The sequence below is a fragment of the Pongo pygmaeus genome, chromosome 17, assembly GCF_028885625.2.
Source record: "Pongo pygmaeus isolate AG05252 chromosome 17, NHGRI_mPonPyg2-v2.0_pri, whole genome shotgun sequence".
Lineage (NCBI taxonomy): Eukaryota > Metazoa > Chordata > Mammalia > Primates > Hominidae > Pongo > Pongo pygmaeus.
Window position 1 is genome coordinate 73,894,446 of NC_072390.2, and position 27,092 is coordinate 73,921,537.

General features: G+C 42.9%; 1 protein-coding gene across 1 annotated transcript in view; it reads left to right on the top strand.

Moving 5' to 3' along the window:
* The first annotated feature begins 10,562 nt into the window (after positions 1–10,562).
* Positions 10,563–27,092, top strand: part of LOC129018789 (O-acyltransferase like protein-like) — a 72,412-nt gene continuing 55,882 nt past the window's right edge. The window contains 1 exon segment of the mRNA XM_054460644.2: positions 10,563–10,713. Coding sequence (XP_054316619.2) covers positions 10,563–10,713 — 151 coding nt within the window.

Consider the following 27,092-nt stretch of genomic DNA (forward strand, 5'->3'; position numbering starts at 1 on the left):
TACTTGTTATGTTTGTATTGCTCTAAGTTGTATTCATAGCACTTTCATGTGTTTCTGCATTTGAACCTTGCAATAAGCCTGTGTGGTAGGCCACGTAGGTCCGAATAACCTAGTTTTACAGTTGAGGAAGCTGAGCTCAGAATCAGTTCTTTGCCGAAGCCCTCATAGTTGGTAAGTGGCTTTGCATATTAGAACCCAAATATTTTGCTCTCTAAATCTAATGCTCGCTCTATGTGGTTATGTACATATTGACAAATATTCATTTATTCAACAAATAAAAAGTACGTACAAAACATGATGCAGAACTTCTGTTTTTGGCACTATGGCTTTATAAATAACCTGAAAGTCTTTCTACTTTTAAATACCCAGAGATGCTTAATATAAAATTAACACCTGTTAAATGCATAGGTGAGAATACAAGAAAGTTTTAAAAAATGTCCAGAGGTCCAAAATGAAACTAAAATCTAGATTCTAGAAAAACACTACCCAATGCTGTAACCCTAGGGGAAAACCTGGATTGTTCAGCTGAAGAGGGAATTGGTAAAGTGGAAGATAGCCCTTGAGAAAATTAGCCTCAGCACAGAGATAAAGGGATGTTTCCAATATGAAAGAGAGGTTAGGAATCAAGGACAAAATGAGAAGATCCAGCTTCAGCTTAATGGAAGTTCCAGAAAGGGGGACTAGAGAGAACTGGGAAGGTCAGTGTAGAAAATCTTAGCCATTAATGAAAGACATTAATACTTGGGTCAACAGTGAATGCTCAACAAAAATCATGCTGGGACATAAATTCTGCCCATTCTTCATTAGTTGTAGATGCTGGGTGTGGGCATTTGAGGAGGAGGATAACGTGAGGTATGCTTAATGCTTAGGAAGTCCATGTACTCGAGTGCAGAAGTGAGAGCTAAGCCTGGAAGCATAGGCTTAGGCCAAGTTGTAAAAACCCTTGAATGAGGCTGGGTACGGTGGCTCGTGCCCGTAATCCCCATATTTTGGGAGGCCGAGGTGGGTGGTTCACCTGAGGCCAGGAGTTCACAACCAGCCTGGCCAACATAGTGAAACCTCATCTCTATTAAAAATATAAAAAATTAGCTGGGCGCAGCAGCAGGTGCCTGTAATCCCAGCTACTCCAAGACTGAGGCAGGAGAATCACTTGAACCTGGGAGGCGGAGGTTGCAGTGAGGGGAGATGGTGCCACTGCCCTCCAGCCTGGGCAACAAGAACAAAACTCCATCTCAAAAACAAAACAACAACAAAAAAACCCTTGAATGATAGAATGAAGGGATTTGTGTTGCTAGAGATAGTCATTAGGACAGGGGAGTGATAGGACCAGATTAATTGGTGGCAGTGTTTAGGATGGAGTATATCAATCAGGATAGGTCGGGTTATGCTGTAGTTATGACCTTAAGTCTAAATAGCTTATCACAAGACATTTCTTGTTCACATTCAGTGTCCACTGTGGGTTGGCTGGAGGCATGACTCCGTATCTCCTTGTCCCGTTACCCCACTATCAAAAAGTTGCCAGTTGCTGTGGCAGAGGGAAAATGCAATGAAATGCTGTGGCCCAGAAGTGACAGATGCCATTTCTCACAAGTCACTGGCCAAAACCAGTCATACGGAGCCACCTAGTCACGAGGAGGCTGGGAAGTGCAATCCTCCCACGTGCCCAAGAGGCTGAAAATATTTGGACATCACAGGAATAACGTTTAAATTGGCATAGCTATGGTGCTAACACAGTAGGAACACTTGACCTAGGGTAGTGGGAGTAGGCTTGGAAAGAGGCTTCAGTTGTAAGCAGCATTTCAGAAACAGTTTCCAGAGGGTTTCTTAATGTGGAATACAGAGAAAGTCTGATCTGAAAGTTCAAGCTTATGTGATTCCTTACATTTTTTCTCAAAGTTTAGGTTACTTAAAAATATGGAAGTAGGCCAGGCATGGTGGCTCACACCTATAATCCCAGCACTTTGGGAGGCCAAGGGAGGTGGATCAACTGAGATCAGGAGTTCAAGACCAGCCTGCCCAACATGGTGAAATCCCATCTCTACTGAAAACGCAAATGAGCCAGGCATGGTGGCGCCCACCTCTAGTCCCAGCTACTCAGGATGCTTAAACCCAGGAGGCAGAGGTTGCAGTGAGCTGAGATGGTGCCACTGCACTTCAGCCTGGGTGACAGAGCAAGACTCTATCTCCAAAAAAGAAAATTTTATGTATGTATAATATATAATACATATATACAAAATACATATATAATATATAATACATATATAAAATATATAACATATAATACATACTATATGTATATATGTAAAAATTATATATGTAAAAATTAAGAGCTGATTACCAGGAAGATGATCTTAAGTTTTAGGTATACATACAAATTATGCTTTTGTTTTTATGTGTTTGGGTGATATATCAATAGCTGAGTAACAAATGCATACAAAAGAATGCCAGCAAAATGTTAACTTGCAAAATGAGAAAAAGGAAAATGTAGGCTTACATTGCATGGCAAAGACCACTTCTTCCTCCCAAACACATTTTCTGCAAATTCCTTACTCCTACCACAGCAAGTAGTCCAAAGAACAGCTGTTCTACCCTGAAGCTCTGGTGGGCATGCCTCACCAGTGTCAGCAGGCTAGTGAGTTTCCATCCTAGGATCTTTGACTAACAGTGAAATTTCCTCTTGAAATTTTTGGGCAGCTAAGAAATTTATAAAATATGACTCAGAGGAACCCTTCATCTATCCCAAAGGATAGTCTGAAAATAAAAAGTAATGTGCTAAATGTAGGATGCTATTTATGCAATTTACACACACACGCATGCACACATGCACACACACGTGCGCGCACACACACGCTTTGCAAATATCAGATGCTGTAAGGATTCTAGATTATAGCTCTTAATTTTAACATACATCTTCTAAATAAAGAACCTACCCTTAGTTACCTTAAAAACTTGGCTCCTACTCAGGAGGTGTAACTCTGCTTAAATGGATCCTTGAAACTTCTTGTTTTCTTTGATAATTTTTGTTTTCCTTTTCTCAGTTATGAATCTCACACCCTTACCAAGTTAGTTGTAAGCCTTTGGAATATGACAATGTTAATGTCTTTCTTTATAAAGATCATGGTAACCAGAAAACAATCTATAGTAGATGCACAGAACATAAATAGGATTATTCATAACATCCCACTACAGCAAACTGTCAAACCACAAACCATCCAGCAAGACAGGGAGAAACAAAATACATCCCCAACAACCAGAAAATAAATTACAAAATGGCAGTAATAAGTTCTCACCTGTCAGTAGTTGCACTTTGAATGTAAATGGGTTAAATTTTCTAATATGAGGACAGAGTGGCTGAATGGATTAAAAAAAAAAGACCTAAGTACCCGACTGTGTGCTGCCTACAAGAGACTCAACTCTCTTAAGGATGTGCATAGACTGAAAATGAAGGGATGAGAAGATACTGTATGCAAATGGAACCAGAAGAGAGCAGAGGGTAGCTATACCTACATCAGACAAATCAACTTTAAGTCAAAAGCAATAAAAGAGACAAAGGACATTACATAACAATGAAAGGGTCAATTCATCAAGAGGATATAACAATTATAAATGTATCCAACATTGAATGAAGCACCTAAATATACAAAGCAAATATTAATAGATCTGAAGGGAGATAGAAACTATAATACAATAATAGTAGGGGACATCAATACCCCACTTTCAATAATGGATGACCAGACAGAAAATTAATAAGGAAACGGTGGACTTGAACTACACTTTATGACCTGACAGACATATACAGAACATCCCATCCAACAGCAACAGGATACACATTTTTCTCAAGTATACACAGAACTTTCTCCAGGATGGATCATATGTTTGGCTGCAATACAAATCTAAACAAATTTCAGGGGATTAAAATTACATCAAGTATCTTTTCTGACCACAATGGTATGAAACTTGAAATCAGTAACAGGAGAAATCTTGGAAAATTCACAAATAAGTAGAAATTAAACAACATGGGTCAAAGACGAAATAAAAAAGAAAATCAAAAAAATCTTGAGACAAATAGAAACAACATACCAAACACCTATGGGAGGCAGCAGAAGCAGTTCCAAGAGGGAAATTAATAGCAAGAAGTGCCCATATTTCTGCGAAAAGTCTCTCTTCATGCTACTAGAAGTTTCTGCAGTAGCCAGTTGTCATTCTATAGTCACTGTTACCCCCAATCAACCCATTCTGAACAGCCCAGCCTCAGTTTACATGGTTTGAGTATAAGGCTGAATTTGAGACTAGGCTACTCTCAGTCTTTTCAGAGTATTTTCTTTTCACATCCATTTTTTCTTCACAGTCCCAATGGATTTTGAATGTTTTAGTAAAGATTCAATACATTGGATAAAACTTAAATGATCTTAGCCTACATTTTTCTAGGCATTTGCTCATTTATATTTGCTGCCTTTCTTTGGAAATCTAGATTTGGGGGTACCCTAGATCCTTTTTCAATTAAGGTCTCAGCAGAATGCAGTGCAGCACACTGCAAAAGGTTTAACTTTCAAGAAATTAAGGAAGGGACTATACACAGAGCTGTGCGCTGGAACAAGGCCTGAGAAGCGTGAGTAGGGGTGGGAGCTGGAGCTGTGGGAAAAGGGCACTCAGGAAGAGCCACTGCCAGAGCTACAGTGAAGCCAGGAAGGTGTGGGGAGCGGAATCACCAGGAGGCCGTCTCATCACACTCAAAGATTTCCTGCCTGCACCTCCCACCTGCCAAAGCTAAATACAAGCTAGATGACAAGGCAGCCACAGTAACAGTCTATAGAGGTCCGTGTGTTGGGCACAAAACAGGACAAAGAAGGGTGGATGAAGGATCTGGGTTTCTGAGTGGGAGGTTATAATGATCACCGACACGTGGCACGCACTTTCAGGAGTGCGTGTTCTATGCCTGTTTTGTCGACATGCATTTCGTCCCCTACAGGCAGGCTCTCCGATGGAATACGGTACTTCAGATTCTACATTTACCCTTTCAAATTACCTCGCCAGGTTTCTCCTGGAATTATACCTTTTCCCTAGTGGTTTTTATGCAAGGAAACAGAATTGCATTTCCCAGAAGATATTCCTTACCAGTTTCTAAATTCAATTTATGAGGTTAGTTCTGACTCATCACATAGCGCTATTTATAATGTTTCCCAGTATTTAAGGGAACTGATTATTAAATTTGCTGTGCTATTTTATTGCAAGCTGCTTTATCCTCGAGCTTTTCTTATGGTTAGAACTGTACATTACATGACCATGGCAGATCCGTTTGCAAACACAGTCCTTGGCAAGACCATGTTTTCACCCGGGAGAGTTCTATAATTAGAGTCCACCATAGCACACCTCCAAGTCCAACTGAGTTCCAGAAAGTGTGGGTTTCGCCCCCGAGTCCATGAGTCATTTCCTGACCTTCAGGTCATGTCATGCTTAATTGGATTGGTTATTTTTGGAGAGCAAATGCTATTTATTTTTTAAAAAAGAACAAGGTAGGCACAGGTCCGCTGATCAGAGAGGATGGTGTGATGTTGACAAGAGTTAACAGGAAGTAGAGCAACATCTTCCACCCTTTCCAAGGTGGAAACAGATGCATCTGTAAGCAGGAGTAATGAATGTCTCTACTTTGCCAGTTCAGCACCTGAACTTCCATTTCCAGTGTTGGGGGCACCTGCCATTGTATGAATCTTGGCAAGAGATAGATCTTACCTCCCACTGCAGAATCCAGAAGGTCACTCACCCTGACTCCCAGCAGCCTAACTTCAGGCATGGGATGACCAAAACTATGCTCCTGCTCGACTCTTCAGTAGGTGATACAAAGGAGCGGGCCAGTTCAACACCATTTGTCTGGTGGCGTGATGGCAGCATGGTGGCAATGGCCGTGGTGACTCTGAATTGAGAGTAGACTTGTGAACTGTTTGTCAAGGTGAGGGAAGTCAGTTTGTCTTTAAGGAACTGCTGAATGTCTTGGACACAAGCAGTGCCAACATCATGGGGAGAACCTAAAGTTTAGACTCTTGGTTCCCTCTGAATAAGACACCAGCTAAACAACATGCCAGTATCTGTTGTTTCAGAAGAGACCAAAATAAATGGAAGCGAATGCCCTTCAATTGCTATAAGACCAGCCCTGGAAGACCTCCCTGCTCCCGTCACCATACCTAACCTCACTTCGTATCACTTCCCCCTACTCCCACGTCACTCTCTCTTTTCGTTCCTATCCACAATTCATATTCCTGTTACAGGACTTCAGCACATCCTCTTCCTTCTCCTGGAATGCTCTTTCCCCAGTTCTCATGAGGGCTTTTCACATGTTTCACATCCGGTCCACACAGAAGTCCCCTGCCTGGAGAGCCTTCCCCGATTCCCTTACTGAAATGTGCCCAACCCACTGAGCACACACCTGCTTTGCCACTCTCCATCTCTGCTTCCCGTTATTTTTCTCCCTGGCACTTATCACTGCCTGACATGATATGCTTATGTGCTAAGTGTCTGCCATCCCCTGGAAGAATGTTCTAAGATTTTCCATGAACTCTCTGCTTGCTTTCTAATCTGAAACTGCCATTTCCTCTCATTGCAAGAGGCATTCTTCCTTTTGCAGCCTGAGAGCTGTGGGTATTAGTTATATTTTCCCCTTTGATCCTTATTCTGGACAGTCAAAACTGATCCTTGTTTTCTCAAACCCATTGCCAAGTGACGGGAGGCCGAATGCCCTTTCCTTTTCAATAGTTACTTGAATAAAGTGACCATGTCATAAATAATAGCACCAGCCGGTTGATTGCTGCTGCTTCCGGAAACGTTAGAGACCTGCTTTCAGGAAACGAAGGCATTATTTATTTTCACATCCTATTTTTATGCCCAGCAAACTGCTTGCAAAAAACAAAAAACAAAACAGGTACCTAAAATATTTTCGTAAAATGACTGAGCTTCCTTGAGCCTTGATTAGTCATAATTTTTTTTTTCTTAGGGGTTGGGACAAACAGAAGGATCTTGAGCTATTAATTAGCCAGAAGTAAGATCCTCTCTTTCCTTTTTATTTAGGTAGTATTTTTAAACCATCGTATGTGGTTTTTATTCCTAATGATTAAAATGTGGAGGTGGGTTCTGCTCATTATATTTTTTCTCCACTTGAAAAAAGATGAACTATTTAATGCTGAATTCTAAAAGCAATGTCATTCTTACTTTCAGTGACTACATGACATCAGCAACTAACCTGGGAATAAATCCAAGTTTCAGAAATTTTTCTGTTTAATCATTCATACAGACTTCCCTTGGTATTGGCAGTGGAAAAGTTCCAGAACCACTTCCTGTGGATATCAAAATCCACTGATATTCCTGGATATAAAATGGTCTAGTATTTGCATATAATCTACATTCTCCCCTATACTTTAAATCATCTCTACAGTACGTACAATACCTAATACGATGTAAGTACTTGTTACACTATATTGTTTTATTTGTATTTTTAAAAGTTGTTTTTTTTCCCTCTGAATCTTTTCTTTCCACCATTGATTCAATCCATGGATTTGAAACCAGCAGACTGCATTCAAATTATCTAAACCTCTAGTTTCTTCAATCTCCTCTCTCACCCTTTCCTAAGGTAGAAAGATGGTTAAGCAAAACAAAACCCAAAAAGCAACTTGGCAGTGAGAGCTCTAATGCTAACAAACATTTATTTAGGACTCGGGATTCTATAAATGTTTTTGTATCATGAGCTTTAAGTTCATACTACAACGCAACTGTGTGAACTAGGCTGAGTTCATAATTTTACAGATAGGGAAATTGAACCTGCTTCTGTAACAGCCAGGACTTAAACCCTGGTTTCTGGCACCAAATTCAGTTTCCTTTTTCCTACAAGTTGTTGATTTAGCTATATATTCCAAGTTGGATGCTTTCATTTTCACATTGAAATTTCAATGTCTACTTCAATTAGACAACAACTTTCAGAGGTGTTTAATAATAACCAACACATTAATGGTAAAAAAAAAAAAAAAAATCCTTTTTGTATTTTTGTTTGCTTTTGTAGAGATGGGGTTTCACCATGTTACCCAGGCTGGTCTTGAACTCCTGAGCTCAAAGAAATCTGCTTGCTTTGGCCTCCCAGAATGCTGGGATTAGAGGCGTGAGCCACTGTGCCCAGCCGAAAATACTTTTGAAGGTAGATGCAGAGGATTTCAAAGTTAGAGACCTGAGAGTTAATTTGTACAAGGACCATCTGAGGCTTGAATCTCTCTAATGCCTTCATTCGTGGTCAACAAACAGCTGAGCACCTTCAAGGCTGGAGACTGTGATGTCATTTGAAAGAGCCCCAGTTCATCTTTGAGTAGTTTTGACTACTAGAAAATTATTTGTTTTAAAGCTGCCCCCTTTGTAACTTGGATCTAAATTATCTGGTTTTTTTTTTTCCCCAGGGAACTATTTACCTGATAGTGTGTTAACTACTTCAGCTTGTGTGCCTGAATGTTTTTTTCTTTAAGCCAATAACAAAAAAATCCTAAATTGCCATAGTACCTACCGTTTATTAAGGGTCTACAAAAGGTCAGATACTGTAGTGTCCCCTTGTAGATACATTATCAGGATATCTAGTATATATATTATCTGCCAGGTATGTAGTGGGCATTTAGAATATAAGGACAATACATAGTATTTCTTGAGTATTTATAATAGGCCAGGAACTCTTTCAGTACCGTTTGTTTTTTTTGAGACAGGGTCTTGCTCTGTTGTCCAGACTGGTGTGCCATAGCACAAACACAGCTCACTGCATCCTTGACCTCCTGGCCTCAGGCAATCATCCCACCTCAGCCTCCCAAGTAGCTGGGACTACAGGTGTGTGCCACTATGCTTGGCTAATTTTATAAATTTTTGGTAGAGACAGGGGTCTCACCATGTTGCCCAGGCTGATTGACCTCCTGCGCTCAAATGATCCTCCTGCTCAGCCTCCCAAAGGGCTGGAATTATAGACATGAGCCACTACGCCCAGCCTCTTTCAGTACTTTTAAAATTTTTGTTTTTTTTTAGACATAGGATCTTGCTCTGACATGCAGGCTGGAGTGCAGTTGTGTAATCATAGCTCACTGTAACCTCTAACTCCAGGACTCACGCAATCCTCCTGCCTTGGCCTCCCAAAGTGCTGGGATGGCAGGAATGAGCCACCACACTTGGCCTTCTTTTAATACTTCATATTAAATTTCATAATTCCAAGGTGTAGAGACTATGATTATCTTCATTTTCAAGATAAGATCAATGAGACAGCACAATTGCTCTAGGTCACACAGCCAGTAAGGAACAGCTTCGGCTCTTAATCACTACCCAGAAGGCCTGAGAACATTCCAGGATGATTAAAAGAGCACAGTGCCTTCCCTCCTGGAGCTTCCAGTCTATAAGAGAAAAGGAGGCAGAAATAGATACCTTCAAAGTGAGGAGGTAAAGGGAGTGTGCAAAGCAATTAGGCAGCAGAGGGAACAGGCTATTCTCATAGCCTACTCTCAGAGGGGAAGCCCAGAAGGGCTTCCTGGAAGAGCCAACACCTACTTAGAAGAATAAGTAGGAATAGATGAGGATGCCCAGCAGGAGGGGAGCTGGGAGAAGGTTGCTCCAGACAGAGGGCAGGGCACGAACAAAGGAACAGAAGTCAGAGTCGGCAGGGTGTGTGCATAGAAAGGAGTGGTCTGGGATGCTAGAATAGAAGATGCTCTGAAGCCAACTGGCAGCAGGAAGCACAACTGAGTCACGGCCACCCACAAGTGCAGATGTGTTCCAGCAGTGTAAACAAGATCTACAGAAATTGCTTCCCATTTTAAATGGAGATATGGATGTTACTATTTAAAGCAAGCCTTTCTGGAAAAAGAATATTTACACCATGAGAAATCCAGATCGACACGTTTTATGTCTTCTTAAAGTACTTGCGTACTATTCCCATGGTCCTTCATCAGCGTCTGACTTCCCAGGATGTGTTTTTGAAACTCCCACATGTGGATGTGTGTGCATATTTGTCCTACTGCAAACAACTTCCTTCCCACGGGGCAGTTCAACAGTCCCACGCTGATACCACTCTCAAAGTCCAGCACACGCTTTAATAGATGCATACCCTATGCAGACCATCACAGAGAAACCCTTCTTTATCATTCATCCAAATGTTTTACGAGTTCATCATCCTTCTTGGACAAAAGCCAAATATCGCCACTTAACATAGTCGCTATATTTTTGAAACCCAGAGACGTACACCAGGCCATCTAGCTAGAGAAAATCCAGCATTATCCATGTTAACTGGAAATGTTAATCTGCATAACTAAAGGAAGCCAGGTGGTCAGCAGCCCCCACATCCACAGTGCTGGGTTACTCAACAATAACAAGTTGTATATAAATTGGTTTCCATGGTTTGTTCATCTCAGCCACTTTGCAGGTAGCTGGAGATGCAGCTAGTCTTGCCGCCTGTTAAGGAGCAAGCATGTCCCATTTACCCGCGACATATTATACACCAGTGTTTCATAAATATAAGGCTGTTTGTCAAAGACGTGAGCCTTATCCTAACAGGTTAGGAGACAATGATGAGCCTGACTCTACTATTTTGCCTGCTGTCTTTTCAATTTCCTTTTGTTTTTCCTGCAAGAAACATTTCTCTGAAGTGCATGCAAGATACTGATGAATTCCTTTCCGATCTGAATTCAGTGAAGCCCAAAGAATACGCTCTAAGAAGTAAGTAGGTTTCCCTGGCCCATTGTGTAGGTGAACACAGGGCAGTGGAGGTTTGTGCTGGGAGCATTCTAAACAAACTCTTGAGAATTAAAGACACAGAACCAGAAAGGAAAGAGAAGATGAGCCTTAATTTGCATTTCACTAGGAATCAAAGAGGGAGGAGGAATTTTTAGTGGAGGAGGCTCTACCTTCAGTCTAGCCAGAAGAATCTCAAGACGACCAACCTCTTAAGATGAGAGGCCGGGTACGGGGGCTCACATCTGTAATCCCAGCACTTTGGGAGGCCAAGGTGGGTGGATCACTTGAGGTCAGAAGTTTGAGACCTGCCTAGTGAACATGGTAAAACCCCGTCTCTACTACAAATACAAAAATTAGCCAGGTGCGGTGGTGCACGCCTCTAATCCCAGCTACTTGGGAGGCTGAAGCAGGAGAATCACTTGAACCTGGGAGGTGGAGGTTGCAGTGAGCAGAGATCACGCCAGCCTGGGCAACAGAGCGTGACTTCTTCTCAAAAAAGAAAAAGATGAGAATAGTTTATACACTGTATAATGCTATTATTAACATCATTGATGTCATCAATATGGGTAACATTTCACTGTTATATGAGATATCTTGGGTTTTTTTTTTTTTTTTTTTTGAGACAGAGCCTCACTCTGTCACCCAGGCTGGAGTGCAATGGTACGATCTTGGCTCACTGTAACTTCCACCTTCTGGGTTCAAGTGATTTTCCTGCCTCAGCCTCCTGAGTAGCTGGGATTATAGGTGCCCGCCACCATGCCTGGCTAATTTTTGTATTTTTATTTTCACCATGTTGGTCAGGCTGGTCTCGAACTCCTGACCTCGTGATCCGCCCACCTTGACCTCCCAAAGCACTGGGATTACAGGCGTGAGCCACTGCGCCCGGCTGGCTTCTTTTTCTAGACATTTAGTTTGCTTTTAGTAATGAGTTGCTTCCTTATTTGGGGAAAAAGTCTTGCCCATTCTGTGCTTGATAGTAAATGCTAAGGAGTGTGTTGGTAAATGCACGGGCTCAAGCTGGAAGGAGTGAGACTGTAGCCACACCTCTTGGCATGTGATATAGATGGACTTCGGATGGTCAGAAGTTTATTATTAGTATTTCCCAAAATCATTCCCACAACTAAAGAGACACATACTTTCCTGCTGGAAAGGGACAAAAAAATCAGATGTGTTTTCATTGGGGTAACCTCTTTTTCAGAAGAATGATTCATAGCTGATGCTGATGGAAACCACTAACAAGGAAAAATGTAAAAACTTGCTTTTTCCAAAGCCAGACAAATGAACATAGCAATTTCCATTCACATTTTGAATGCATGACTAACGTACTTTGTATTGAAAAACACTTAGTAGCATAATATCCATTGTAAAGGTAATCAAAAGCATTCATCTGATATTCTGTAATTCAAAATAGCACATAATATGAGGCAGTTGCCATTCTACACGGGATTAGATGTCCGGATACTTAATGAAACAGCGAGAGAATACAAATCCAATTGATTTACTAGCCATCTTCTTCAAGTCCCATTTTGAAATTGATTGTGTTTTGCTACAACACTTGCTGATGTTGACAGGGAACATTCTGACAAACTGGGGCCAAATAAGCGGGCCAAGAAAATCCAGAAGGTGCCATGGCTGGCTCAGATTCCTGGTGATGAGGTGGTGGCACATATTGTCATCATTAGTCACAGCCATGTTAATGTTATATTTGCCTTGTAAGTCGCTCTAGTCATGCACTGACCTTGTTTCATCTGTAGGAGCCTGAAAATTGAAAATCTTTTAAGTTAAAAAGATATCTCCAAGATAAATGGTTTGGGAAAGAACTGAATGATTTACCTAAGTGGATAGATGACTTAATTTATTTTAACAGATGAATACAATAATCGGTAGTTTTTTAAACTGATTTTCATTCTAATGTACCGGAAAATAATTGGCGCTGTTGCTCTGACATTTTGCCTGAGATTTTTGAGCACAGCATGTCGTTCTGACCTTAGTTCTCAGCTTGGTTCTCCTGGCAGTCACGCGGATGGAAAAAGAATAAGAGTCACTGGTGAGTGAGTACTTTTATACGGCAGACATCATTCCGAGGCTTGGGCGGGAGCGGTGCCATTTAGTTCTAGCAGCCACTATGCAGGGGAGGACAGCGTTAGTATCATCTCTTTTATAAAAGAGGAAATGGAGCCACAGAAATGCCAAGTATCCTGCCTGCAGTGGTAGAAATAGTATTTCAGCTCACATCATCCGATTCCTGAGTCTGCACTTTTAATTGTTGAATAAAATAAGCAACAACAGGGCCGGGCACGGTGGCTCACGCCTGTAACCCCCAGCACTTTGGGAGGCTGAGGCAGGCGGATTGCTTGAGCTCAGGAGTTTGAGACCAGCCTGGCCAACATGGCGAAACCCCGTCTCTACTAAAAATTGAAAAGTTAGCCTGGTGTGGTGGCGCATACCTGTAGTCCCAGCTGTTCAGGAGGCTGAGGTGGGAGGATCACTTGAGCATGGGAGGTGGAGGTTGCAGAGACCCAAGATTGCTCCACTGCACTCCAGCCTGGGTGACAAAGCAAGACTCTGTCTCAGAAAAAAAGCAATAAATAAATAAATAAAATAAGCCACAACAAGAGAAACAAGAAAAACAGAATAAAACCCAATAGCAAGAAGAGTGAAGCAGAGCTACACATATCAATATGGAAGGATCGCATGGAAATAACATCAAGAAAAAAAAAATAAGCTGTAGAAGTTATATACATATATAAGTTTAAACAAATGCAATTTAAGGTGCTATCTTGCTCTATGTGGTTCTACATATGTAGTACAAATGTTCAGAAATGCATGAGAATGATAACCTCCAAATTCAGTCCAGGGCTAGCTTTGGTGGGGATGCAATTAGGAATACACATTTCAAATGATTGGTCAAGTTTTATTTTTTAAGCTGGGTGGTGGGAACATAGGCATTTGTTTTATTGTTTATGCGTTTTTAATGTATTAAATATCACACAATAGCTTTTTCTTTTTTTTTTTTTTTTTTTTTGAGACAGTTTCACTCTTGTCACCCAGGCTGGAGTGCAATGGTGTGATCTCTGCACCTCTGCCTCCGGGATTCAAGCAATTCTCCTGTCTCGGCATCCCAAGTAGCTGGGATTACAGGCATGCGCCACCACGCCTGGCTAATTTTTGCAATTTTAGTAGAGACGGGGTTTCGCCATGTTGGCCAGTCTGGTCTTGAACTCATGACCTCAAGAGATCTGCCCGCCTCGGCCTCCTGAAGTGCTAGGATTACAGGCGTGAACCACCACGCCCAGCTGCATGACGGCATTTTTAAATGCCACCTCCAATCCCCAAACACAAAGATGGTGGCAGGCATGGGCTGTATAGGAGCTTGGATAATCGGCCAGGGCCTGAGGAATAATGTGGAGAGAGTCCTTGAGTCATGGCTGTTCTACAACAGGAGACAGACTGATATTTAGAGAGACTCAATCCAGCAGTGGGCAAGATGGATTAAAACGGGCAGCCATGGTAGGAAACATTGTAGTAATCTAACTCTAAAAGGAGACTCCGTTTCAACCTTTCCACCATCTTTTTCCATTTGCTTTCTAACATTCTCATGTCCACCATCCTTACAGAAACAAAATCCACCGAGTACTTTTGCGTGCTTTGGTTTTGCCATCCTCCAAGGATCTTGGGGTTTTTATGTCTCTTTTCGCTGCTGAAGTCCTTAGCGAGTGTTCTGGACTCACTCTTTCTGGTTTTGTTGCTGTTTTTTTAAACTCCATAAACCTAAGAAGTCCTACATTCAACCTCTTATCACGTACAAAAACCACATCCAGGCCAGGCACAGTGGTTTATGCCTGTAATCCCAGAACTTTGGGAGGCCCAGGCAGGTAGATCACCTGAGGTCAGGAATTCAAGAGCAGCCTGGCCAACATCGTGAAGTCCCATCTTTACTAAAAATACAAAAATTAGCTGGGCATGGTGGCAGGCGCCTGTAATCCCAGCTACTCGGGAGGCTGAAGCCGGAGAGTTGCTTGAACCTAGGAGACGGAGGTTGCAGTGAGCTGAGATCACTCCATTGCACTCCAGCCTGGGTGACAAGAGCTAAACTCCATCTCAAAAACAAAACAACACAACAAAAACCACATCCAAAAAGATCACTGGTATCCTCTCTCCTGGTTATTTTTAAATGTTCTTTCTCCTTAATGTCTACAAAGAGTCAAACTCTGTAAAATACTTGAAGAGATCTATTCTGAGCCAAAATGAGTGACTGATGTCCTGTGACACAGCCCCAGGAGATCCTGAGAACATATGCCCAGGTGGTCAGACTGCAGATTGGTACATTTTAGGGAGATATGAGACATCAATCAATCCATGTAAGATGTGTATTGGTTTGGTCTGAAAAGGCAGGACAACTGGAAGGGGGTGGGGTGGCTTCTAGGTCATAGGTGGATTCAAAGATTTTCCTATTGGCAATTGGTTGAAAGAGTTTATCTAAAGACCTGGAATCCATAGAAGGAAGTGTGTGGGTTAAGATAAGGGATTATGGAGACCTAGGTTATTATGCAGATGAAGCCTCCAGGTAGCAAGCTTCAGAGACAATAGGTTGTCAATGTCTCTTATCAGACTTAAGTCTGTTCTCAGTCTTACGTTAACAGAATTCAGGTTGTGCCTGAATTCTGAAAGGGAGGAGGCTGTAATGAGGGATGTCCCCCCTCCCTTCCCCTTGTGGTCTGAACTAGTTTTTCAGGTTGACTTTGGAATGCCCTTGGCTGAAAGGAAGAGTGCATTCAGATGGTTGGGGGTCTTAGAATCGTATTTTTGGTTTACATTACCCACCACGGAATGAGCTGCCCTTCCTCTTTCTTCATACTTGTCTATTTCTATTGTAATTCAGGGTCGGTCCCCTGTCTGGGCTGTCCTTCTGTGTTGATAATTGATCTCTTTACTCCTTCTCTTTCTCTCTCTGCCTGACCCCCTGAACCTTCCCACAGGCACTTTGTTCCTTTCCTCATTGTACTTCTCTTGTAAAAGAATCAAGGTTTAGAGACAGGATACTAAGCAGTGGAAATTGTGCTAGGCTGGCAATGGTAAGGCCTGGAACCACCTCCTGGTTAGGCCAATCACCAGCTGTGTGGCCACATCATCTTGCTTAACACATCACCTTTAACAAGGTTCCTCACCTGTAAATGGCCAGGCTGTGTCCTCAATTCTGGAAATCTACAGCAACTTTAAGGAATTCCAACCAAACCCTCATGACACATAGTTTACCTGTAACAAACCTGCACATGTACCTAGAACCTAAAATTAAGAAAAAGGAATTCCAACTCCTAAGCCCAGCAGTGTGCTACGGGCAGTCTGTGCTGGCTTGAGAGAGCCAATTGTTAAGTGTCAAGGTGGTTGTAAAATATAATTATTTTTAGGGGCTAACTCACGCAAATTTACAATTAAATTATATATTAAGAACAAGAGTAATAATTTTTTTTTTGAGACAGAGTCACTCTGTCACCCAGGCTGGAGTACAGTGGGGCAATCTTGGCTCACTGCAGCCTCCCCCTCCTGGGTTCAAACAATTCTCCTGCCTCAGCCTTCTGAGCAGCTGAGATTACAGGTGTGCGCTGCCATACCTGGCCAATGTTTCTATTTTTAGTAGAGACAGGGTTTCACCAAGTTGGTCAGGCTGGTCTCAAAACTCCTGACCTCAGGTGATCTGCCCACCTTGGCCTCCTGAAGTGCTGGGATTACAGGTGTGAGCCACCATGCCCAGCCCAAAAGTAATAAATATTCAAAACTCATCACTTCTAACAATTTCACTACATTAAAAAAAACTATCTGTAGGCCAGGTGCAGTGGCTCATGCCTGTAATCCCAGCACTTTGGGAGGCTGAGGTGGGCATATCACGAGGTCAAGAGATCGAGACTATCAAACAAAAGTTAGCTGGGCGTGGTGGCATGCTCCTGTAATCCCAGCTACTCGGGAGGCTGAGGCAGGAGAATCGCTTGAACCTGGGAGGTGGAGGTTGCAGTGAGCCAAAATTGCACCACTACACTCCCGCCTGGTGAGAGTGAGACTCCATCTCAAAAAAACAAGAAAAAAGAAAAAAAAAATCTATCTGTATTCTTAAAGTTATTTACAGCTCTCATGTCTGTATAGTGGAAGTCACTGCTATGCTACTGTGCGTGGCCTTCTAAGTTCATGTTCAGGGATGTCACCTTGAGAGCTGGGGGTCAGCCACGGGGGCTGTATCTTCATCAGGGAAGTTAGCAATTGCTACAAGTCAGGGCTTGATTTATTGTTTTATTGTCTAGACTGAGGAAATTAATGGATAAAATGTTGAGTGCAAATTAGAAGTGTATAATGTCTAACCGTTACATTATGAATAGCACAAAAAGATAAGGAAGTATCTTCAGTACTCCAACTGTCATAAAATTCAGCACAAAATTTGCTCACATCATGGACAAATAAGTTCTGACATACATCTTCCTTGTTTCACATCTGTATTACTCATTAACTTGAATGAAAATATCAACATTCATGTTGGGATGATACTTAGTCAACTGAAACCATAGATTGGCTACAGATACAAGAGTTGGGCAAAAATCAATGAAAGTATTCCAAGAGAATCAATTCATTAAATGTGGAATTGATACTAAGAACCTCATTATGATACTGTAGGCTTCATTATTTGTAATTTGTGTATGTTATGGGCTGAATTGTGTTTCCCTCAAATTCGTATGTTTAAGTCCCAGTACGTCAGGATGGGATTCTATTTGGAGACAGGGTCTTTAAAGAGATAATTGGGCCAGACCACAGTGATTCATGCCTGAAATCCCAGCTCTTTGGGAGGCCAAGGTGGGCGGATTGCTTGAGCCCAGGAGTTCAAGACCAGCCTGGGTAACAAGGTGAAACTATCTCTACAAAAAATACAAAAAATTAGCTGGGCATGGTGGCACATGCATGTAATCTCAGCTACCCAGGTGTCTAAGGTAGGAGGATCACCTGAGCCTGGGAGTTTGAGGCTACAGTGAGCTGTGATTATGGCACTGTACTCCAGCCTGGGTGACAGAGTAAGACCCTGTCTCAAAAAAAAAAAAAAAAAAGATTGATTATTAAACCCAAATGAGATGAGTTGGGGTGGGGGTTGTTTTAACCAATAACTGGTACCCTTATAAGAAAAGGAGCTTGGGACACAGACACGCCTGGAGGGAAGAACACATGGGGACACAAGAAGGCGGTCTCCTAGAGGACAAGGAGAGAGGCCTCAGAAGCAGCCAGTCCTGCCAGCGCCTTGATCTCAGGCATACAGCCTCCAGAACTGGGACAAATGAATTCCTGTTGTTTAAGCCTCCCAGTCTGTGGTACTTCATTACGGCAGCCCTAGCGAATGAATCCAGTGTCCCGCATGGTTTTTATATCAGTGTAATCAATACTAATCCCCACCCGGTGAGTGTTATAGGTTGAATGTGTCTCCCCAAAAGATATGTTGAAACCATAACCCCTTGGTTCCTGTGAATGTTAAGTTACTTGGAAATAAGGTCTTTGCAGATATGTAACAGGAGGTAATACTAGATTAGGGTATGCCCTAATCCCATTATTGCTGTCCTTATAAGAGGGAAATTTGGACACAGACACAGAGGGAGAACGTTCCATAAGGCTGGAGAAGAGATTGGGGTAACGCCTCCTGGCCTAGGGCTGCTGGCAACCTCTAGAAGCTAGGAGAGCATGGAACTAGTTCATCCTTGGAGCCTCTGAAGGCAACCAGTGCTGCTCAGCCCTTGATTTCAGATTTCTAGTCCCCAGAACTGTGAGATAATACATCTCTGTTGTTTTAAGCCAACCAGTTTGTGGAAAATTCTGAAGACAGCACTAGCAAACTAATAGAAAGAACTGTGTATTAACGCCTCTCAAACGCACCCTAGAATCAAAAGCATGCATTTATCATCCAGAATGGGGGGCAGGGGTGGGGGCGGGAAAGCAAAGCACTGTGTCAGGTAGGCCCAGGGACTCATTTTCCTTGAGATGTAGCAGAGCATTTTTTTTTTTTTTGAGGAGTCTCATTCTGTCGCCAGGCTAGAGTGCAGTTGCACGATCTCAGGTCACTGCAACCTCTACCTCACTGGTTCAAGTGATTCTCCTGCCTCAGCCTCCCAAGCAAGCTGGGACTACAGGTGCACACAACCACACCTGGCTCATTTTTGTGTTTTTTCTAGTGGAGATGGGGTTTTGCCATGTTGGCCAGGCTGGTCTTGAACTCCTGACCTCAGGTGATCTGCCTGCCTTGGCCTCCCAACATGCTGGGGTTACAAGTGTGAACCACCGTGCCTCGCCCCAGAGCATTTTCTTAAAGTGCAACCAGCACCATGTGTGTCTACAGCAGAGGACTTGCCGCGGACGGACGCTACTGATGCGGAATTTTAACTTTGCTCAGCAGATCCTGGCTCCTCCCCAGGTTTCATGTGATTGCTGCATTTTGCTGCACTTGATTCCTCTGGGACAGAATGAGGAGGGAGGAAGGGAGGCCTCTGGATCCCAAGCAGCCTGCGGGGCTTTTCATTTCCTGTTTCTCTAATCTCATCACATTCTTGAAATTGTCCCCAAGCAGCTACTTTTGCTCTGAGACTTTCTTAACCCTTCAAGTCCCTCTTCCCTTGTTCCTATACCAAGCCCTGAGCCCACCCTGATGGCCAGGGCACTGAGCTTCCTACTCAGGTCACTTGCTCCCTTTGGCTTCCTCGTTTCCCTCCTGGAATGCTTATTTCATGTTTCTTGTCCATGTGCCTCATCTTCTCTCCTGGAAGCCAAGGCCACGGCTGATGCCTTGTCGGAGGCAGGGGTCTGCAGGCAGACACTGAATGGACCAGCACCCATCACGGGCCCCTGGCCGAGCCTCCGTCCCCTGTCACCAGGGCAGGTCTGGTCATCTTGATTTTCAGTCTCTGAATGTTGCCTCTTTTCCCACCCAGCTGTTAGTCTGGAGGGCATTTTACTCAAGGCCTGACCCTCTCCTGGTGCTAGAGCAAGGGACAGAAAAGATGCTGAAATGAAGCAAAGGTTAAAATAAAGGGTGAAACTGGGCTTCACTGAAATTCTGGGTTCACTGGATACCAAATATCCATGCTGCAGTAGACTGAAACACGGTCCCCCAAAAGACATCCCAATTCCTGGAGCCTGTGAATGTTACCTTATATGGAAACAGGGTCTTTGCAGATATGATCAAATTAAGGATCTTAAAATGTGGGGGTTGTCCCGGATTATCCAGGTGGGCCCTAAATGCAGCCCCATGTACCCTTAGAAGAGAGAGAGAGGCCAGGCTCACGCTGGTAATGCCAGCACTTCGGGAGGCCAAGGCAGTTGGATCACTGAAGGTCAAGAGTTTGAAACTAGTCTGGCCAACATGAGGAAACCTCATCTCTACTATAAATACAAAAATTAGCCAGGCATGGGGTCAGGTGCTTGTAATCCCAGCTACTTGGGAGGCTGACGCAGGAGAATTGCTTGAACCTGAGAGGTAGAGGTTGGAGTGAGCTGAGATGGTGCCATTGCACTCTAGCCTGGGTGACAGTGAGACTTAATCTCAAAAAAAAATTAAAAAGGGAGACAGGAGGAAATATGCATCCGCCACACATGCACACGCAGATGATGTGACCATAGAGGCAGAGTTTGGAATGCTGTGGCCACAATCCAAGGGGGGCTGGCAGCTGGAGGAAGGAAAGAACAGATTCTTCCCTGTAGCCTCCACACGGAGTGCAGCCCTTGCTAACGCCTTGGTTTCAGTCCAGTCATATTTATTTTGGATTTCTGGCCTCCAGAACTGTGAGAAAATAAATTTCTATTGTTTTAAGCCATGAAATCTGTGGTAATTGTTACAGTAGCCACAAGAAATTAATATCCATGCTATTCTTGTTCTTTCGGTCTAAGGTTAATAGCTGACCGGACACAAAGGGGGACTGCCAGGAAGTGTCTGCTAAGAGCCTGTCTTGGGAACTAGGCTGTGAAATGGAGAGCACATTCAGCTCTTTCTTCACCACAAGGAAATCTCGGGCACTAGATAGTTAGCATTTTACTGTATGCCCTGTATCATCAACTATAAGGCAAGGACTATTCTCGTTTTTAAAAATGTCCAGTGTAACGGCAATCTGGTAGGTGCTTAATAAAAGCTTCAAGGTCATAATTCCTTTCAGGATTTGTTTCTGGCCTGGCATTCCAGAAGCTTCCACTGCCTTCAACTTCATGATGTCAACGCATCATATTTAAAAACTTGACTGTAGACCAAGGTCTCCTTTTTCCTCTATTCAAACCCAGAGATTAATCAGCTGTGCATTTTAATATCCACATTTCATCGCCACCAAGTGAGAAAGAAAACTTGCCTGCCAATTAGCACAGAATTGAAACAAGTTGTTTTTAATCTTTTGAAAATGAAACTTGGAACAACTGCCATATGATTTGACGTAGCAAGTGCGATTAATCATTCATTTATTCTATTTCTCCCTCCCATGACAATCACAATGTATTTTGATTTGGAGGGTGCCCATGCCCTGGCATCTCTTAGGTTCTTGACAGAAGCTAATTAAGGATTAGTTTGGAAAAGGGCAACTTGTCCATTTGAATTCATACTCAGAAAGGAAGCAAATGCAATTTGAAAATGTGCATAGCAAATAATATGAGCTCAGCTAGACAACCACAAATGCAATCAGTTTAGAAAGCAAATACCAACTGGAAAGAAAACAAGAATTTAATCTTCTCAAATGAAGAACGGGATATTCTTCATGTGCCCTTCGGGATTTACCCAAGGAGGGAGACAGCCTCAGTTTTGACATCTCTTTTGTTTCTGTCTCCTTCAAGGCTTATGGTTCCAGACCCTTTCTTACACTTTAGGCTACAGAGTTGGGGCTACTCCGTGACGGAAAAGGGGATTTGAAAGTCATTTAGTCTGTTACAGGCCGGGCGTGGTGGCTCATGCCTGTAATCCCAGCACTTTGAGAGGCCGAGGCAGGTGGATCACTTGAGGTCAGGAGTTTGACACCAGCCTGGTCAACATGGTGAAACCTCATCTCTACTAAAAATACAAAAATTAACTGGATGTGGTGGTGCACGTCTGTAATCCCAGCTACTTGGGAGGCTGAAGCACGAGAGTCGTTGAACCCAGGAAGCGGAGGCTGCAGTGAGCCGAGATCATGCCACTGCACTCCAGCCTGGGTGACAGCAAGATTCTGTCTCAAGAAAAAAAAAAATTTAGTCTGTTACAGTAAATGCATCCAGTTTTTTGTTATTGTTTTGTTTTTCTGACACAAGGAGGACTTCAAAATGTCTCTGTGGAGCTGAATTTTGGGCATTTGAACTTAGATTTTTTAAAGTTTAATTTGATTCAGCAAATGTTCACTGAGCTCCCACTCTGAGAGATACAGGAAGACATAGCGCCTCCTCCCTCCCCTCACCATGGGAGACAGACAGGTACACAATGACAACATACCTTTAAGTGGGGTATGTAAGCAAGAATCTGGAGTGCTTCTTAGGGAAGAACATCCTTCAGCCTAGACTTAAAGAATGACTCAACATTTGCCAGGCAGATGGAAAGGAGGAACATTCCAAGCTTAAAGACAGCGTCGCCTGGTGCGATCTGTATCTCGGAGCAGAGGAAATGAGCGTAGGTTGGGAGGGCGAGACCAAAGGGGCAAGCCAGGTTACGAAGAGCCTTTTAAACCATACTCAGGAGTCTGGAATTAATCCTAAAAGTCAGAGCAGGCAAGCCTGGCTGCTATTAAAATCACTTGGAACATTTTGAAAACCAATTAAAGCTCAAGCCTCACCCCTGACCAACTAAGTCATTCTTTGTGGGGGTGGAGCCTGGGCGTGAGTTTTTTTTTTTTTTTTTAATGTCTCAGGTGATTGGAATGCCCACCAGAATTCCCACCAGAGCTGAGAATCACAGCCCTAGCTAACGGGTGTGCAAAGTTTTTCCCTAAAGGGCCTGATAGTAAATATTTTCAGCTTTGTCAGCGATAGGGTCTCTCCTACAGCTACTCCACCCTGCCATTTTGTGGGAGAGCAGCTCTGACAATATGTAAATGAATGAGCATGGCCATATTAAAAATAAACTTTTCTTAAAAGACAAGCAGGGTTATAGTTGGCTAACCCCTACTCTAGATGATGGGACGCCATTAAGAATTTAAGAAGTATATTGATTCAAAATTTTTTACAGATTATTACATGAATAATACATGAATTTGTTCACACTGTAAATGAATCTAAATAATGCAGACAAAGTTAAAGGCCTTTAAATTCCCTAATTCAAATACCAATCCCTTTCCTAGATAATAAGTGTTATCAATGAGGTATAAATTTTTCTAGAATTTTCTCCTTCCTCTTTTTGGTATGTACTAGAAAGACATAATTTTGTTTTGTAAGTTTAAAAAATATATTTATTGTTCTTGCTAGGCATGGTGGCCTGTAATCCGGCACTTTGGAAGGCCAAGGTGAGAGGATCACTTGAGTCCAGGAGTTCAAGATCAGCCCGGGCAACATAATGTATAGACCCTGTCTATACAAAAATAAAAAAATGAAATTAGCTGGGTGTAGTGGTGTGTTCCTGTAGTCCTAGCGACTCAGGAGGCTGAGGTGGAAGGATCGCTTAAGCCTGGGAGGTCAAGGCTGTAGTGAGCTGAGATCATACCACTGCACTCCAGCCTGGGTGACAGAGTAATGTTCTCTCTCTCTCTCTCTCTCTATATATATATATACGTGTGTGTATATATATGTGTGTATATATGTATATATGTGTGTATATATGTGTGTATATGTGTATATATGTGTATATATGTGTGTATATAGGTACATATATGTACATATACATATATACACCTATATACACACATATATATATAGGACACAGTCTGTGTCCAATTTTTTGCCATTACAAGAATTACTGCCACAAGCATCTTGCAATGTGTGCTCATGTGTGTATCCCTGGGGCAGATTCTGAGACGTTGACTTGCTGGGTCACTGTGCCTAGCAGTTAGAAAGGAGTCTTTGGTTAAACCCCAGACACTGACTCTGGCAAACTTCAACATAAAGGAAAGCTATTGGCGAAGTATGGGGCAGTCAGAGGAGGGAGGGAAAGGCCAAAGACCTGCTTCCTGGCAGATGAGTGGAGCCCAGGCTTGGCTTTGGGCCCTGTCTAACTTCACTAAAGTCCTGACAGAGGGTTGACTGTGTGTCACAGTGATGGGGAGTAAGGCTGGGTGTGGCTTCCAGGGATCCCTTTGGGCTCTGTAATGAGAGGACAGAGCACCTTGATTTTTTGGTCAAGATTGTGCACAGTTGGGGAGTGGTATTCTCTAAAAGAAAATCTAGTTGCTTACTAAGAAGTGAGAATGGCTCCCAGGAGATCAAAAAAATTTCCTCAGGCAGGGTGTGATGGCTCACTCCTGTAATCCCAGCACTTTGGGAGGCTGAGGCAGGTGGACTGCTTGAGCTCAGGAGTTCAAGACCAGCCTGAGCTACATGGCAAAACCTCATTTCTATCAAAATAAAAAAATAAAAATAAAAAAATTTCTTCATATTCTTACTGTCTTAGTTCATTTTCTGCTGCTATAACAGAATATCATAGACTGGGTAATTTATAAAGAGATTTATTTTCTCACAGTTCTGGAGGCTGGAGTGTCTAAGAGCATGGTGTTGGCATCTGGTAAGGGACTTTGTGCCGTGTTATCTCGCAGTGGAAGGTGGAAGGGTAAACGAGAGCGAAAGCATAAGGAACCAGGCTAGCTTTTATAATAACCCACTCTCTACACAAGTGACCCAGTCCTGCAATAATGACATTAGTCCATTATTAGGTCTCTTATTAGGCCTAATGAGCTCTTATTAGACCTTACCTTCCAATACTGGTACATTGGGGATTCAGTTTCCAACACATGAATTTTGGGGGAGACAGTCAAACCATGACACTCACCAACACTTAATTGTATTAACTTTAAAAATTTTAACCAATACAGTAAGTAGAAAAGAGTGGTATCTAATTGTTGTTCACTGGCAAGGCTGAACAGCTTTCTCATACTTATTAGTCAGTTGGATTTCCTTCTCCAAGGGTTTCCTGTTCACATCTTTTGTGGATTTTAAATTAGTTTCTTTGACTTTTAAAAAATGTTTGCTTTGTGCCAGGTGCAGTAGCTCACGCCTGTAATCTCAGCATTTTGGGAGGCCGAGGCAGGTGGATCATGAAATCAGGAGTTTGGGACCAGCCTAGCCAACATGGTGAAACCCCGTCTCTACTAAAAATATAAAAATTAGCTGGGTGTGGTGGTGCATGCCTGTAATCCCAGCAACTTGGGAGGCTGAGGCAGGAGAATTGCTTGAACCTGGGAGGTGGAGGTTGCGGTGAGCTGAGATCACACCACTGCACTCCAGCCTGGGCAACAGAGTGAGACTCCACCTCAAAAAAAAGTTTGCTTTGTAAGGGTTCTGAATGCAATTCTTTATCTAAGTTATAAATATGATGACTGTGTTCTCTCCTTACCTTTTAACTATGTTCTTGGTGCCTTGAAGAGGTTAAAGGAGGGGAGGGACATGGTCAGTCTTGTGATTCAGCTCAGTCTAGAAGATCACTGATGGCTATAAATGGCCAAGTTGGACACTAGCTCTAAGGTTCCGAGTGTGGTGAGAAACAAGGAGACTCAAACTCATTGGAAGAAAAATGGGAGGGTCAGTAATTCTCATTCCAGCAAAAACCTGGAATAATGAAAACCTATGGAAAAGAGGTCACTGATAACCAGCACCCACTGGCTGAGCCCAAGAGGTCTGATGCAGTGGAACTGGCCAAAGAAGAGGTGAGGGCTCCTATCAAAAGCCAGTTAACCCGGTGAACTTAGCAAGTACCGTTTGTCAAGTTAGGACCAGGATGTTTTCAAAATAACATATTCTTTTTTTTTTTTTGAGACAGAGTCTCACTCTCTTTCTCAGTCTTGAGTGCAGTGGTGTGATCATGGCTCACTGCTGCCTTGACCTTCCCTGGTGAGGTAATCTTCCCACCTCAGTCTCTGGAGTAGCTGGGACTACAGGTGCAAGCCACCATGCCTGGCTAATTTTTTTGTATCTTTTGTAGAGAGATGGGGTTTTGCCACATTGCCCAGAGTGGTCTTGAGCTTGTGGGCTCAAGCGATCCACCTGCCTCAGCCCCCAAAATTGCTGGGATTATAGGCATGAGCCACCGCACTCGGCCTACATAGTTCCTTTTTTAAATTAATTTATTTTTTTTAAAGCACACATGTAAGCAAAATGCAGTTCCTTTAACCTGATTTCCAGACTAAATCTCAGAAATCCAATTGCAGTAGTTAAGACAGAAATGCAGGAGGAGCTGGGTCATTTCACAAGCTCTACTGGGGTTTTCTCCCCACTCCTTTTAAGGAATACCATTACTTTAGTTATGTCTAAGAATCCATATTCCAAACTGACAAGTAAAAACTGTGTCCTTGTGTCTATTTGAAAGAGTAAGAGGTTATGAATTCAGCTTAAACTGGGTTTGAATACACAGCTCTAATTCTTGCTAGCAATTAAAAGGAGGTAGGTTTATGTTGTTGTGTCTATTACTTATCATTTCTGAGCCTCAGTTTTCTCACTTTTACTACCCTTTACTGGTAATGTGACCTTGAGTGAGTGACATGACCTCCCTGTGCCTCAGTTTCCATATCTGTAAAATGGGGGCTATAATGATTACTTAGCTCATAACATTACACAGTTGTGTGAGGGTTAAATGAGACAATGGACAGAAAGCAACTCAAAACATGCCTGGCACACTCTAGGGCCTACGTGTTAGTTGTTATTGTTACTGATGTCAAAACTGTGAGAAGCCTTTAGGGTGCTGAAGGCTGTCACCGGTGTGTATGGTGTGTGTGTGTGTCTGTGTGTCTGTGTGTGCATTTGTATGTGTGCAAGTGTTACTGCCTACACAGTGGTCCTCAAAGTGGTTCCTAATCAGCAGCATCCGCATCACATGAGACACATGTTATACCTAGTGAATCAGAAACTCTGGTTGTGGGGCCCAGCATTCTGTGTTTTACCAAGCCTGCAGGGACACTGAAGCACACTAGCCTATGAAAACCGCAGGCCACCATTGCCCCTGAGAAAGAAATCCACAGTAGCAGCCAGGGTAGCCTCTGTCTGAAGCATTCGCGGCAGGGCAGGGCTCTGATCCCACCCTGCTGCCCCTTCTCCTTCCTCCCTGGGGTTAGGGGCTGACCAATATTCCTGGTCATTCACTCATTCACCCTTCTGCCCTCTGCCTTCTGCCCTCTTTCTTCCCTAAGAAGCTGGGGGATCACAGTCACAGGAGATTATGTCTTCTCAGTGCTGCTTCTTTCAAACAATTTGAGAGAAAATTCCAG